This window comes from Oncorhynchus keta, chromosome 23 (genome assembly GCF_023373465.1).
Source record: "Oncorhynchus keta strain PuntledgeMale-10-30-2019 chromosome 23, Oket_V2, whole genome shotgun sequence".
Lineage (NCBI taxonomy): Eukaryota > Metazoa > Chordata > Actinopteri > Salmoniformes > Salmonidae > Oncorhynchus > Oncorhynchus keta.
In genome coordinates, this window is record NC_068443.1 from 34,678,550 (window position 1) to 34,694,980 (window position 16,431).

Here is a 16,431-nt window from a genome sequence, read left to right on the forward strand (position 1 = left end):
GATTTATTTAGAATTCAAGGCACACTTAACCAGCATAGCTACCACAGCATTTAGCAGCGATACGCCATCTCATCTGGTTTGTGCTTAGTGGGACTATTATTTGTTTTTCAACAGGACAATGACCCAACACACCTCCAGGCTTTGTAAGGGCTATTTGACCAAGAAGGAGCGTGATGGAGAGTGATGGAGTGCTGGGGGCAGCAGGTAGCCTAGTGGTTAGAGTGTTGGGCCAGTAACAGAAAGGTTGCTAGATCAAATCCCCGAGCTGACAAGGTCATTCTGCCCCTGAACAAGGCGGTTAACCCACTGTTCCTAGGCAATCATTGTAAATAAGAATTTGTTCATAACTGACTTGCCTAGATAAATAAGTAAAAATCAGATGACCACAATCACCTGACCTTAACCCAATTGGGATGAGTTGGACCGCAGAGTGAAGGAAAAGCAGCCAACAAGTGCCCAGCATATGTGGGAACTCCAACACTGTTGGAGAAGCATTCCTCATGAAGCTGATTGAGGGAATGCCAAGAGTATCTCAAATATAAAATATATTTAGATGTTTAACATTTTTTTGGTAACTACATGATTCCATGTGTGTTATTTCATAGTTTGATGTCTTCACTATTATTCTACAATGTAGAAAATGGTAAAAATAAAGAAAAACCATTGAAAAACCATTGACTAGTACATTTATACTGACTCTACACACACGCTCACCCACTCACATACAATCATCAAATACGCTGATGCTACTGTGTTTATCATATATCCAGATGCCTATGCACCACCATATCTACCTCAATCACTCCAGTATCACTGCACACTGTAAATATGGTACTGGAACTGATTGATTTACTGCATTTATATGTTTAGAGCTTGCAAAAAAGGCATTTCACTGTACTTGTGCACGTGATATTAAAAATTGAAACTAGTAAGTAGTAGATAAATATAGTAATATTATTTTGGACCATGGTACACCATAATATTTTTTGAATGAAGATTAGCTGTAAATGTGAGACATGTTTATGTTCGAACTCGGACCACAATGGAAATATTTTTTTTTGTGTTATTCTTGACGAATTTCTAAATTAATTGTATCTATACTGATCAAAAATATAAAAGCAACATGTAAAGTGCTGGTCCCATGTTTCATGTCCTAGAAATGTTACATACACATGAAAAGCTTATTTCTATACAATTTTGTGCACAAATGCATTAATGTCCCTGTTAGTGAGCCTTTCTCCTTTGCCAAGTAAATCCATCCACCTGACAGGTGTGGGATATCAAGAAGCTGATTAAACAGCATGATCATGACACAGGTGCACCTTGTGCTGGGGACAATAAAAGGCCACTCTAAAATGTGCAGTTTTGTCACACAATATAATGCCACAGATGTCTCAAGTTTTGAAGGAGCGTGCAATTGGCATGTTGACTTTAGGATTATCCACCAGAGCTGTTGCCAGAGAACCGAATGTTCATTTCTCTATCATAAGCCACATCCAACATCGTTTTAGAAAATTTGGCAGTACGTCCAACCGGCCTCACAACCACAGACCAGGACCTCCACATCCGGCTTCTTTACCTGCGGGATGTGGAAAGACTGCTGTAATTTTGTTATGTTAAAGCCTAATTCTAAAATGGATTACATTTTTTAAATCGTCACAATACCCCGTAATGACAAAGCGAAAACATGTTTTTAGAAATGTCTTCAAATAAAAATAAAAAACAGAAATAACTTATTTCCATATGTGTTCAGACCCTTTATGAGGCTCAAAATTGAGCTCAGGTGCATCCTGTTTCCGTTGATCATTCTTGAGATGTTTCTACAACTTCACTGGAGTTTACCTGTGGTAAATTCAATTGATTGTACATGATTTGGAAATGCATACACCTGTCTATGTAAGGTCCCACCATTGACAGTACATGTCAGAGCAAAAACCAAGCCATGCGGTCGAAGGAATTGTCCGTAGAGCTCCGAGACAGGATTGTGTCGAGGCACAGATCTGGAGAAGGGTACCAAAAATGTCTGCATATTGAAGGTCCCCAAAAACACAGTGGCCTCCATCATTCTTAAATGGAAGAAGTTTAGAACCACCAAGACTCTTCCTAGAGCTGGCCGCCAGGCCAAACTGAGCAATCAGGGGAGAAGGGCCTTGGTCAGGGAAGTGACCAAGAACCTGATGGTCACTCTGACAGAGCTCCAGAGTTCCTCTGTGGAGATGGGAGAACTTTCCAGAAGGACCTCCATCTCTGCAGCACTCCACCAAACAGGCCTTTATGGTAGGAAGCCACTCCTCAGTAAAAGGTACATGACAGCCTGCTTGGACTTTGCCAAAAGGCACCTAAAGGACTCTCAGACCATGAGAGACAATATTCTATGGTCTGATGAAACCAAGATTGAACGCTTTAGCCTGAGTGTTATGTCTGGAGGAAACCTGGCACCATCCCTGCGGTGAAGCATGGTGGTGGCAGCATCATGCTGTGGGAATGTTTTTCAGTGGCATGGACTGGGAGACTAGTCAGGATCAAGGGAAAGATGAATGGAGCAAAGTACAGAGAGATCCTTGATGAAAACCTGCTCCAGAGCGCTCAGGACCTCAGACTATGGCAAAAGTTCACCTTCCAACAGAACAACGACCCTAAGCACACAGCCAAGACAATGCAGGAGTTGCTTTGGGACAATTATCTGAATGTCCTTGATTGGCCTAGCCAGAGCCCGGACTTGAACCCGACCAAACATCTCTAGGGAGACCTAAAAATAGCTGTGGAGCGAAGGCTCCTCATCCAACCTGACAGAGCTTGAGCAGATCTGCAGAGAAGAATGGGAGAAACTCCCTAAATACAGGTGTACCCAATAAGACTAGAGGCTGTAATTGCTGCCTGTTTTTGCTTTGTCATTATGGGGTATTGTGTGTAGATTTTAGAATAAGGCTGTAACGCAACAAAATGTGGAAAAAGTCAAGGGGTCTGAATTCTTTCAGAATGCACTGTAAGTCATTATTCTTTTAATTGCATTGCACACATTATTTTAATTGCATTGCATACAGGATATAACAAACAGAGTAGCAGCAGCTTGCATATGATTGGGTGTGCGGGTACGTAGAGTCAGTTTAAATGTATGTACATATTATGTGTGAGTGAGTAAATTATTTTATGTGTGTGCGCTTGTGTGTGTGTTGGAATGAAACAGACAGTAGGGCCCTGTGAGTGTGCATAACAGTCCGTGAAGCCATTTTGTTAGCTATTTTGTTATTAGCAGCATTATGGTCAATAAAGATATAGTATTGCTTTGGGATAGAAGCTGTTCAAGACCCTGTTGGTGTCAGACTTGCACCGTTACCTCTTGCTGTGTGGCAGCAGAGAAAATAGTCTATGGCTTGGGTGGTTGGGGTAAACGATTTTCCGGGCCTTCTTTTCACTCCCCCAGTAATGTACTGGTCTGTCCGCACAATGTTATTTATTTAACCTTTATTTAACTAGGCAAGTCAGATAAGAACAAAGTCTTATTTATAATGACGGCCTACCAAAAGGCAAAAGGCCTCCTGCGGAGCCAGGGGCCTGGGATTAAAAATAAAAAATAAATACAACATAAATATAGGACAAAACACACATCACGACAAGAGAGACAACACAACACTACATAAAGAGAGACCTAAGACAACATAGCAAGGCAGCAACACATGACAAAAACATGGTAGAATCACAACATGATAGCAGCATAAAACATGGTACAAACATCATTGTGCACAGACAACAGCACAAAGGGCAAGAAGGTAGAGACAACAATACATCACACAAAACAGCCACAGCTGTCAGTAAGTGGTCATGATTGAGTCTTTGAATGAAGGGAATGAGGAAAAACTGTCCAGTTTGAGTGTTTGTTGCAGCTCGTTCCAGTCACTAGCTGCAGCGAACTGAAAAGAGGAGTGACCCAGGGATGTGTGTGCTTTGGGGACCTTTAACAGAATGTGACTGGCAGAACGGGTGGAGGATGAGGGCTGCAGTAGATATCTCAGATAGGCCTAAGAGGGTTTTATAAATAAGCATCAACCAGTGGGTCTTGCGACGGGTATACAGAGATTACCAGTTTACAGGAGTATAGAGGGCAGTGCTATTGCCATACCAATTAGTGGTGCAGCCAGTCAATATGCTTTCAATGGTACAGCTGTAGAACCTTTTCAGGATTTGAGGGCCCATGCCAAACTTTTTCAACCTAGACCAGAGCTGTTAGTATTTGCTTACATCTAGTGGTTGATAAACGCAGTTAAATAAAATGCAACAATGTATATGATCATTCGGAATTAACAACATATATGAAGTACGGAATCATTTCGTAAAAATAAGTATTTATTGCACTCGCACTTGTCTTTTAATAGCACTAATTTTGCTGAAACTACTATTTTTGGGGGGAGGGAAGTAACGTTACTTACTTGCAATGACTGTGATATGTGGTTGTCTTACCTACCTTAGTTAAATGCAACGACTGTAAAGTCGCTCTGGATAAAAGCGTCTGCTAAATGGCCAAAATGTAAAATACTCGCAAACATTTTATGTGAACCTATATTGAACAGGCCATAAGATATTCGTGACCCGGAAAAGAAACAATCAGATACTTTGAACTCTGACCCCGCCCACCGTGTACGTGGAGCAAAAACAATTACTCATATGCTGCTCGTTTTCTCTTCTGACCTTAGTCGTGCAAGAATTTTTGAGAAATAGGTACTGACCGGTGGTATATTATTTAACAAACTATATGAGGAAGCTGATGTTATCTTTAGAAGTCATGTTTTCTACGTTTGCTTGACAGCCAATGATAGCACTCCAGGTAACGTTAGCTAGCTAACTAATGTCGCTAGCAAGCTAGCTAGGTAACCCATAAAACAACACAGGTAAATTGTTCAACTGCGTAAGCTAGGAATGTAAATAACTTTTGAAATGAAAACTAGCTAGCAATCATTATCATTGTCTTGCATTTACGAACCCCGGCAGTGGTTGTGTGTGACATTTAGCTAGCTAGCTTATTAACTAAACCGATGGCTCCTATGGGAATCCGTCTTTCGCCACTTGGAGTGGCCGTGTTTTGCTTATTGGGACTCGGCGTGATCTACCACCTGTATGCCGGAGTTATATCCAGCCGCATAGCTGCTTTCACGTCGAAGAGAACAGTGAATCTCCGCGACCTGCTCGCACTGTCAGTGGAGGCTGCAGTCCAGGGCGGTCGGGAGGTGAAGAGGGTCAGAGAAGAGGACAAGTTAGAAGAGAAGACCAAGGGGAAAACGAAGGAAGGGGCGAGTGAAAAGCTCACTCAGGGGGACTTAAACTCTCACAGAAAGATGTATTATCTTATCAAGAACACTTATCCATATGTACAGGTAAAGAAATTATATTTATGTGTATCAGTGCATGAGGAGTTGGAAAAGGGGGGTACCTAGTCAGTTGTTCAACTGAAATGTGTCTTCCATTTAACCCAAGCCCTCTGATTCAAGGGGCTGCCTTAATCGACATCCACGTCATCAGGCTCACACTGTGTACCACATTGTTTATTTATACCCTTTACAGATAGACTTACTGGTATGTTGCCTGTAAAAAAAAATATCTGTCAATGTTTTTTAGTGCCCGATTCACACAGACCAATTTTTACCACATTCTTCCCGGGATAAGCCTTTTATATCTCCCGTGCATGTTTAGGAGCTGGAGTAGAAGTGGGCCGATTTGGCTGGGCATCTATTTGAATAGATCCATTGAATATACACTATCACAAAGAAGTCCATTCTTAATTATTTTTAGACGGGCCCTAAGAAACGTAAGAATAATACAATTTATTTTCTAAATAATAGTGTCATATTGTGAGTAGAATAGTGTTACTGGTCTTGCAGCCTGTATGCTAAATCAAATTGTATTGCTCCATACACAAGTGTAGCAGTTATTGCGGGTGTAGTGAAATGATTTTGTTCCAAGCTCCAACAGTGCAGTAATATCTCGCAATATACACACATCTAAAAGTAAAAGAATGGAATTAAGAAATATAGAAGTATTAAGATGAGCAATGTTTGAGTCTGGAATATGTGTGTATGTTCTATCCACATACTGTTCATGTCTGAAGAATACATAGAATAGTATATGTACAGCAATAGTTGAATAGGATAGGCCTTGACTAGAATAGTTTATACATATGAAACGGGTAAAACCGTATGTACATAAGTTACTAATGTTCCATTATGAAAGTGACCATTGTTCCATGCCTATAGGGCAGCAGCCTCTAAGGTGCAGGGTTGAGTAACCGGGTGGTAGCCGGCTAGTCACTGTGACTAAGTTCAGGGTAGGGTACTGGGTGGAGCCTGGCTCAGTCTGATGACCTTGAGGTAGAAGCAGTTTTTCATTTAGCTAGGCAAGTCAGTTAAGAACAAATTCTTATTTATAATGACAGCCTACCCCGGCCAAACCCAGACGACACTGGGCCAATTGTGCGCCTCCCTATGGGACTCCCAATCACGGCCGGATGTGATGCAGCCTGCATATGTCACTAAATACTCCAAAAGTAATCCGATTTTTGTAATACGTTTCAAGTAATATTTCAACAGCTAACATTTCTACAGCCTAATTGTAGCCGAACCAACGTACAAACGGAGATTCAGTGGGGGGAAAAAACATTCGGACATTGATTGACGTATCAAAACGAGTCCCCACACTTGTCTCAAAGCAGCATGAAACGGTGCTGTAATAGTTGAACACGCGGGCAGGCAATTGCTTCAAATGTATTATAACAATTGGATGACTGGGAGTTTCAGTAAGCAACAATTTGATGCCTTCCATGGCATTAGCCTACTTTATTCCAGTATTTGTATCATTCAGTAATATTTATTCCCACAGTTATTCTTTATAAATCCATCCAGTTGTGGTTAAGAAAAACAATGCATATGGTGGGCTATGCAAAGAGATGGGTGAAGTGACATGCTTCGCAAAGTTAAGAACTAGCAGAAGGATAGTAGTAACGGGCACTGCCTAGCAACCATCAAGAGCGTGGTATGTGCCAATGCATTGCATTACGGCTACATTTCATACTAAGCCGTAGGCAGAACTTCACTGCAATCATGATTAGGCCGTTTAGCGGAAATATAATTAGAGGCTTTGTCGCCGACAATACCTTTCATGTATAAAGAAAAGTCGGCAAAGAGTTGGTAGGATCCTTTGGGCTGCAGGTAGCCTAGAGCGTTGGGCCAGTAACTGAAAGGTTGATGGATCGAATCCCAGAGCTGCCAAGGTTAAAAATCTGTCCTTCTGCCCCTGAACAAGGCAGTTAAACCACTGTTCCCCGGTAGGCCGTCATTGTAAATAAGTTAAAGTTTAACTTTTTTTGTTTTGTTTTTAAGTTGGTGGGAAAACATATTGGTTTGAAAGGTGTATTACTGACACATACCATGACTTATTGTAGTTCCATTGTGTTTGCAATGGAAAGCACACCCTTATTTGTCCCTGTATTGTTCAGTGTCAATCACCATAAGAGGCATTGGTCTCTTCATGTCGACATTACTTCTAACATAACAACGTGTTCAACAGAACAGCCTTAGTCTTCATAGTATTGATAATGATTTTTACACGCTGATGTGATGTTTACGTGTGTTCTGTCCCTTTTGTAGGTGAACTCTGAAGAGCATGATGAGGCCAACAATGAGCTGGGGGTGTGGAACAGAGACATCCCTGCTGACATCTTAAAAAGCGTGGAGGTGGGCAGGGATGTGCCTGCTGACAGTATCACCATCTGGATAGACCCACTGGACGCCACTCAGGAGTATACAGGTATGGTGTCATGTAGCAACCCACTATGGTCGGTGTTCTGAAGGATCATGCCACCTCACCAATTCCCTATTTACCCTCTGGACACGCCCAACTCTTGCCAACTCACCTTAACTGGACTCGCTCTGATAATCACCATTCCACTCCCTTCCTCAGTAGCTTGTTTTACCTTATTGTTTGGTGGCATGGGGTGGCCCAAGTCCTTATTCCTTTTCCTTTGTTGTACGTGACCTGACTAAAAACCACAACATCCTAGAACAACCTCTTATCACAACTTGTATCTCAAATGTACCTACTGGCATTTACAAGCCATCAAATCTTCATCCTAACCAGAGCTTGAAACCTACCCTAAGATGGTCCACCCTAGTCCTTTTATTTCGTCTGCCAAACCCATAAACCTGCGTCGAAACCACATGTGTACACTGGTTTGCCTAATGCCGAACCTTCTCAATGATTTGATTATCTATATTAATGTTCAGACTTATACTAAGCTTTCCCGCTAGATGCCATGTCAAAATGGAGCCCTACTGTAGATGTGCTAAAGCAATAGGAGGGCAACAGATGGGTTTACTTTTACCAGTCCTGTTATACCATGTCAATGTTAGCCATTGTCAAGATAAGAAATACAGTGCCTTCAGAATGTATTCACTCCCCTTGACTTTTTCCACATTTTATTGTTACAGCCTGAATTTAAAATGGATTAAATTGAGATTCTGTGTTACTGATCTACACTTTGACACCCCATAATGTCAAAGTGTAATTTTGTTTTTAGAAGTGTTAACAAATGAATAAAACATGAACAATTTAAATGTCTTGAGTCAATAAGTATTCAACCCCTTTTTATGGCAAGGCTAAATAAGTTCAGGAGTAAAAATGTGCTTCACAAGTTGCATAGACCTACTCTGTATAATAGTGTTTACCATGATTTTTAAATGACTACCCCTCCCCTATATATATATATATATATGCCATTTATTCCCCTGTAACCCACATACAATTATCTGTAAGGTCCCTCAGTCGAGCAGTGAATCTCAAGCTGAGTCAAACACAAAGTCCAGGGAGGTTTTCCGATGGTTCGTAAAGGGCACCTATTGGTAGATAGTTTAAAAACAGAAGTGGACATTGAATATGCCTTTGAGCATGGTGAAGTTATTCATTACACTTTGGGTGGTGTATCAATACACCCAGTCACTACAAAGATACAGGTGTCCTTCCTAACTCAGTTGCCGGAGAGTAAGGAAACCGCTCATGAATTTCACCATGCGGCCAATAGTGACTTTAAAACCGTTAGAGTTTAATGGCTGTGATAGAAGAACCGAGGATGGATCAACAACATTAACATAGATCCAAAATACTAACCTAATTGACAGTGAAAAGAAGGAAGTCTGTACAGAATTAAACTATTCAAAAACATGCATCCTGTTTGAAATAAGGCACTAAAGTAATACTGTAAAAAAAAAAAGGTTTCCTTAATACAAATGTTATGTTTGGCGCAAGTCCAACACATCACGGAGTACCACTTTTCATATTTTCAAGTATGGTGGTGGCTGCATCATGTTATGCTTGTTATTGGCAAGGACTATGGCGTTTTTGGGATAAAAAATAAATGGAATAGAGTTAAGCACAGGCAAAATCCTAGAAAACCTGTTATCTGCATTCCAACAGACACTGGAAGACAAATTCACCTTTCAGCAGTACAATAACCTAAAACATAAGGCCAAATATACACTCGAGTTACTTACCAACACAGCATGGAATGTTCCAGAGTGGCCTAGTTAATGTTTAGACTTAAATTGTCGTGAAAATCTATGGCAAGACTTGACAATGAAAATGGCTGTCTAGCAATGATCAACTACCAATTTGTCAGAGCTTGACAAATGTAAAGAATAATCAGCAGATATTGTACAATCCAGGTGTGCAATGCTCTTAGAAACACAGCTGCAATCGCAACATGTATGGTCTCAGAGGGTTGAATACTTATCTAATCAAGATGCATTTAACATTTTAGTCACGTAGCAGACGCTCTTATCCAGCGCTACTTACAGTAGAGTGCATACATCTTCATACTTTCTTTCCATACTGGTCCCCCGTGGGAATTGAACCCACAACCCTGGAGTTGCAGGAGCCATGCTCTACCAACTGAGCCACACGGGATATATTCGTGTTTGTGTAGATTGTTGACAGAAAATTACAAATCTATTTTAATCCCACTCTGTTAAAAAAATTATAGGGGTGTGAATACTTTCTGAAGGCACTGTAGTTTAGGACAGATCTGTACTATAGGACAAGATGGAGAATAAAAAATATTTAAAAAAAATATATATATATGTACTATTTAGACACAGCTTAAGTTTGATCTCTACTCTTTGTGTGGGTGATTGAAATGAGACTGTGGGGGCTACCTATACTCAGCTACAGAGTAGTTGTCTTAGCAGTGTCCTATTTCCTAAGCTGTAATCTGTTTCAATGAGCCCATTGTTTTCTTTCTCCTATTGACAGAGAACCTGCTCAAGTATGTCACGACCATGGTGTGTGTGGCCGTGGATGGGAAACCTGTCATAGGCGTGATCCACAAACCTTTCACAGGATACACAGGTGGGTTTTTCATTGTCAACGGTTGTATACAAGGTGTGTACGTGTCACACTCCCTCAATGGTTTAAAGAATGGGATTTTTTTGAGTAGACAAAATGCTCACCATATTTCCTACACCAATCTAATGCTTTTAAATCTGTTAGGGGAGTGAACGAGTGCAAGCTTTGGAGAGAAGGGGGAGAGACATAATTTGGGTTCAGGACAGAGCAACACTGTTCTACTGTAAGATATACCAGTCAGTGGTGACAACAGGGGCTAAGTCACTCCTTTGAGAATTCTCCCGGGAGGGGAGCTCACTATAAAGTGGCTTCATTGGTGATTGTGAACGGCTGCATTGTGTCCATTGAATGGCGAGACGAGGGATGTGCGTCAGATGTGTGTTGACTTGCAGTGTCCCGTCCATGCCCAAAGAAAATGATTTCAATTCATCTGTATTGTTACAGCCAAAATAAGTCATGGCCAAGCCTCTACCCACAGGCGTTTCTTTCCTGACAGTTATATCTGTTTCTTGCATTCTATATTACATAACTGTAACCAGTCCTGTTGGTGTGGAACTAAAAATCCATCTCCAGCTATTTAAAGCATATGTTCCTGTCCACAGCTTGGGCCTTGGTTGGTCATGGGTCTAACATGAAGCCTCGCACCACCTACAACATGAACCCCCCCAAGGTCATCGTGTCCCGGTCACATGCCGGGAAGGTGAAGGGTTTCATCGAGGAGGCCTTCGGCAACACTACAGTTATTCTCCCAGCAGGGGGCGCAGGTACGGCGCTGTGCTTAAGCTTTCACCCACATTTGTTATGGTAGTAGTCTATCGCCTATGATTGAATGCAACCTATGATTAGTCATTACGTAACATTTTGAGAGGCATACGTATTTCTGCGGATGTTAGTTTCATGCAATGTTCTGCGCGGCAGCACACCTCCAGGACTGCCGCGCAGACGAAAGACATTAAACTTCACTTCGCCCCATTTTAATTTGCACTATACGGATCAACGTTTTTTCTGTGATCATATCGGCATTATATCAGCCCCTTTTTCGATGCAACAAACCAAAACAAATCTTACTTTGCAAGATTGAGTCTGTGATTTTGTTATAGGCAGATCCAGAGTGCAACGGATTAGAATTCTCTTGGCGGGGGAGTAGCCCACGAGCGGTCTTTCAATCACCCGTGAGTGAATGCGCTTTTCAGATCACTTCATATCAGAGCGCAGAGCTGCGTGTGCACATTTGTTGATATTCTTTGCTAGTTAGTGAGTTATTAGCCCCGTTACAGATCATTATAGGTCAGCAATGGGGAGTTACTGCTTCCTGCAAGAGCACAAAACGTCTAGGCTACATTTCAAGCTGTCTTTTTGAAAAGCCAGTCAAGCTTAATTAAAGGGGCGGTGTTGTATTTTGAGACCGGCTTAAATATGCAAATAAGCCAATAGGCGGAGGGGTAGTCTACATTGTCTAATTCTCTATATGGTAATAATAATTGTATTTTGTAAAGGGGTTTCTTGCAACATGCAACACAGTACTATGCAATTTGGTCATCTATTTGGCCCATGGTATTAGACCAAGTAAAAGAAAACATGAATTAATGTAAAATTGGATTTAAAAGTCTCATGCAATGTAGGCCTGCATTGAACACCACATATAGGCTACTGTAGGCTATATCATGTACATTTCAAATGTATTTCCATTCAAAAATGTTATGTGATTTTCTCAATTGGTTTTGTTGGTTGGCCTACATTATGCTCAGATAGCCGCAATAGCCTATTGGCTACTGTCTACACTGTAAGGGTACAGCCTTAGTGTTCACTGTAAACGCGTGCCGGAAGTTGCAAAAAATTACACTCACAAGACCAAGAATTTGCTACTTACTCGCAAAAGGTTTGAGGGAACATTGGTTTCAAGTGTTATGTAATTTTGGAATCAAATTACTTCAGGTATTTAAACTCAGCAAAAAAAGAAATGTCCTGTCACTGTCAACTGTTTATTTTCAGCAAACTTAACATGTGTAAATATTTGTATGAACATAAGATTCAACAACTGAGACATAAACTGAACAAGTTCCACAGACATGTGACTAACAAAAATTGAATAATGTGTCCCTGAACAAAGGGGGGGTCAAAATCAAAAGTAACGGTCAGTATTTGGTGTGGCCACCAGCTGCATTAAGTACTGCAGTGCAGTACTTAACATCTTGCTGTGAGATGTTACCCCACTCTTCCACCAAGGCACCTGCAAGTTCCCTGACATTTCTGGGGGGAATGGCCCTAGCCCTCACCCTTCCGATCCAACAGGTCCCAGATGTGCTCAATGGGATTGAGATCTTGGCTCTTCACTGGCCATGGCAGAACACTGACATTCCTGTCTTGCAGGAAATCATATACACAGAACGAGCAGTATGGCTGGAGGGTCATGTCAGGATGAGCCTGCAGAAAGGGTACCACATGAGGGAAGAGGATGTCTTCCCTGTAACGCACAGTGTTGAGATTGCCTGCAATGACAACAACCTCAGTCCGATAATGCTGTGACACACCGACCCAGACCACGACGGACCCTCCACATCGATCCCACTCCAGAGTACAGGCCTCGGTGTAACGCTCATTCCTTCGACGATAAACGCAAATCCGACCATCACCCCATGAAAGACAAAACAGCGACTCGTCAGTGAAGAGCACTTTTTGCCCGTCCTGCGACGGAGGATTTATACCCGTAGGCGACGTTGTTGCCGGTGATGTCTGGTGAGGACCTGCCTTACAACGGGCCTACAAGCCCTCGGTACAGCCTCTCTCAGCCTATTGCGGACAGTCTGAGTACTGATGGAGGGATTGTGCGTTCCTTGTGTAACTCGCTCAGTTGTTACCATCCTGTACCTGTCCCGCAGGTGTGCTGTTCACATATACTAATCCTGTGCAGGTGTTGTTACACGTGGTCTGCCACTGCGAGGACGATCAGCTGTCTGTCCTGTTTCCCCGTAGCGCTGTCTTAGTCGTCCCACAGTACGGACATTGCAATTTATTGCCCTGGCCACATCTGCAGTCCTCATGCCTCCTTGCAGCATTCCTAAGACACGTTCACGCAGATGAGCCGGGACCCTGGGCATCTTTTGGTGTTTTTCCAGAGTCAGTAGAAAAGCCTCCTTAGTGTCCTAAGTTTTCCCACCGTCACTGTAAGCTGTTAGTGTCTTAACAACCATTCCACAGTTGCATGTTCATGAATTGTTTATGGTCCATTGAACAAGCATGGGAAGCAGTGTTTAAACCCTTTATGATGAAGATCTGTGAAGTTATTTGGATTTTTACGAATTATCTTTGAAAGACAGGGTCCTGAAAAAAGGTCTGTTTCTTTTTTTTGCTAAGTTTATATAGCTCATTATTACTATGGTTTGCAATTATTGCTGTTGTATTTTCCATTGATCCCAGGCTATAAGGTGTTGGCTCTGCTGGACCCCCTTGATGAGGACATTGAGAAGGCTGACGTGTACATCCACGTCACCTTCATCAAGAAGTGGGACATCTGCGCCGGCAATGCCCTGCTCGCGGCCCTGGGAGGTCACATGACTACGCTGAAGGGCGAGGAGATAGACTACTCGGGGGCCGCGGGCAACAGGGAGGGTCTGCTGGCCAGCGTCAAGGTGGACCACCAGGACCTGGTGGCCAAACTGCCGGCATGGGACTCCTCTGACAAACACTGAGGAACACACACACATATTCACAGACACAGATATTTACACACACACACACACACACACACACACACACACACACACACACACACACACACACACACACACACACACACACACACACACACACACACACACACAGATGATCAGAGACAAATGGACAAGATGACCATACGCCTTGAAGACCTAACAAGCACAGATGAGGACAAGACAATAATGCAATATATTACAAAGCCCGCCAGTCTCCTTCAAACTCCTTTCTCCATTTGTTAATGTTTGTTAAGCTAGATAGGTTAACCGTTTGAGGAGATAAATTGTTTAACTCTCGCTTAACACCTTACATGATAGGGGTGGGATTTTGGCTGCTGCAATGCGAATCGAGTTTGAATATTGGAATGGTAGTTTGAGTAGATCTTTGCTTTTGACACAGTCCCAACGTGAAAATCCTACATCCTGGGAAGTCTTAACTGCTGACATGCAAGATATTTTGGGATTGTACAGTGGACTAATGGAAAAAAATACCAAAAGATTGTTTGAGTGGATTTGTCCTTTAATGCATGGTACTTCCTTCAGATTCACATTAATTTGATTGTTCTGTATGCATGTGAAGGTACAGTTTCCTTATTTTCTCATGAATATCATCAGAGTTCAGTTTGTATCGCAGCCTCCTTCGCCTCCACCTTTTGGGGAAAAAGGCTATACAGTGTGTTAAATCCATATGTGGCTTATTTAGTCAATGCATTTGTAAGTCTACTCTACTAGAAACCATGCTTTTGTACGTATGTTAAGTGGAAATACTTATTAGCTAAACATGCTAATTTAGCAACAATATATTGGAGATCTTTGGTAATGCTTTAGATTGTCAATATACAGTAGGGGTGTTCTGTTGACATTTGGAGTAGACCATCCATACATGGATATCACTAACACTGTGAATACTAACTGTATTGTCCAACTGCGCTTTTTCAAAAGGACTATTTTTGTGCCGTGTGTGTGCAGATGTTTTGTGTCTGAACTGGATGTGATTGCTAAAAGCCTGTGCATATAGCCGTCATGTAGCTGTGTCTCTCAAACTCCCCTCTTGTGTTTCAAATGAAATGGCGGTGTGCATGACATCAGTGACGGGGATATGACTGCTTCATATACGTGATCGAGATCATTTCTGTTTGACGTATGTTGCACTGTTGAGAATTACAGGTTCAAAGCTGTCCCTGTCCATTAATTGAACCCGTTTCTATCAGCACTTGTCATGTTTTCAAAAGATAGTGTATCTTTGAAGAGATTACAGCAAAAATAAAGAAGCAGAATGATGGAATCCTAAACGATCAAGTCTGTTCACTGTACATAACACATGAAGGTAGATTCAAAAAGTCCAAACTACAGTACAACATGTATTGTTTTACCAGAAGAGGGAGACGTTTGCATGGCCATTCTGTTCGTCGGGACGAAATTGGTTTAGCGGAGTTCTCTTTGAGTGTACTGGAGTCCATCTATTGTTTGAACCGATTTGTTGTCGGAGATTGAACTCTGCATTCAAGTAACAGGCCACTATAGGCACACAATGGCACGACGTACCACGGTACAACTAAAATCCTGAGTGGCCCAAACCGTTATCTACCAGCAGAGTCCAACCTTCCAGCACCCTTGACTTATGAGGCGCAGACTACCCACTGGGCACAAACTGGTTGAATCAATGTTTCCGTGTTGTTTTGCGGATGAAATGTCAACCACAGGATAATGTGGTTACCAGTTTTCAACATAGACAAACCTTTTATAAAATATGTTGAATTTGTACGTTTGAAACAGCGTCAGATCTTCAACATATCCACTATCACAAAAAAAAACCTATAGGCTGGGCAACACCTACCTGTGGAGAATTAATCTATCTACAGCACGTGTCAAACTCATTCCACAGAGGGCCCGAGTGTCTGTGGGTTTTAGCTCCACCCTGGTACCTGATTGATGAATGAAGGTCACTAATTAGTAAGGAACTCCCCTCACCTGGTTATCTAGGTTTTAATTGAAAGGAAAAAACTAACACCCGCAGAAACTCGGCCCTCCGTGGAATGAGTTAGACAGCCCTGATCTACAGCAATCCCGTTGGTCTCCCATCCAGGGTTTTAACTAAGCCCTGCTTAGCTTTGATACAGTATATGCCACTGTCTGACTATTACCAATGTGCTATCGTGCAAAGGATTTGAGAGATCTCCACTTAAAAACAAAATAGATTAATTGATGTCATTTGAAAGGGTAGGTTAAACTTTGGTTGATTTCAAATGGAATCTACAAGTTAATAATTAGTTGGATTCACATATTCATCTCAACCAAAAATCGAAGATACAGAATAGGCCTTGAATCAAACTTTATA

General features: G+C 41.9%; 1 protein-coding gene across 1 annotated transcript; it reads left to right on the forward strand.

Annotated features, from left to right (window-relative positions):
* The first annotated feature begins 4,605 nt into the window (after positions 1-4,605).
* Positions 4,606-15,385, forward strand: bpnt2 (3'(2'), 5'-bisphosphate nucleotidase 2). Its single transcript, XM_035800234.2, has 5 exons — positions 4,606-5,369; positions 7,635-7,794; positions 10,291-10,386; positions 10,986-11,147; positions 13,801-15,385. The coding sequence occupies exons 1-5, from the start codon at positions 5,031-5,033 to the stop codon at positions 14,070-14,072; spliced, it is 1,029 nt and encodes a 342-aa protein (XP_035656127.1). The 5' UTR covers positions 4,606-5,030; the 3' UTR covers positions 14,073-15,385.
* Positions 15,386-16,431: the final 1,046 nt, after the last annotated feature.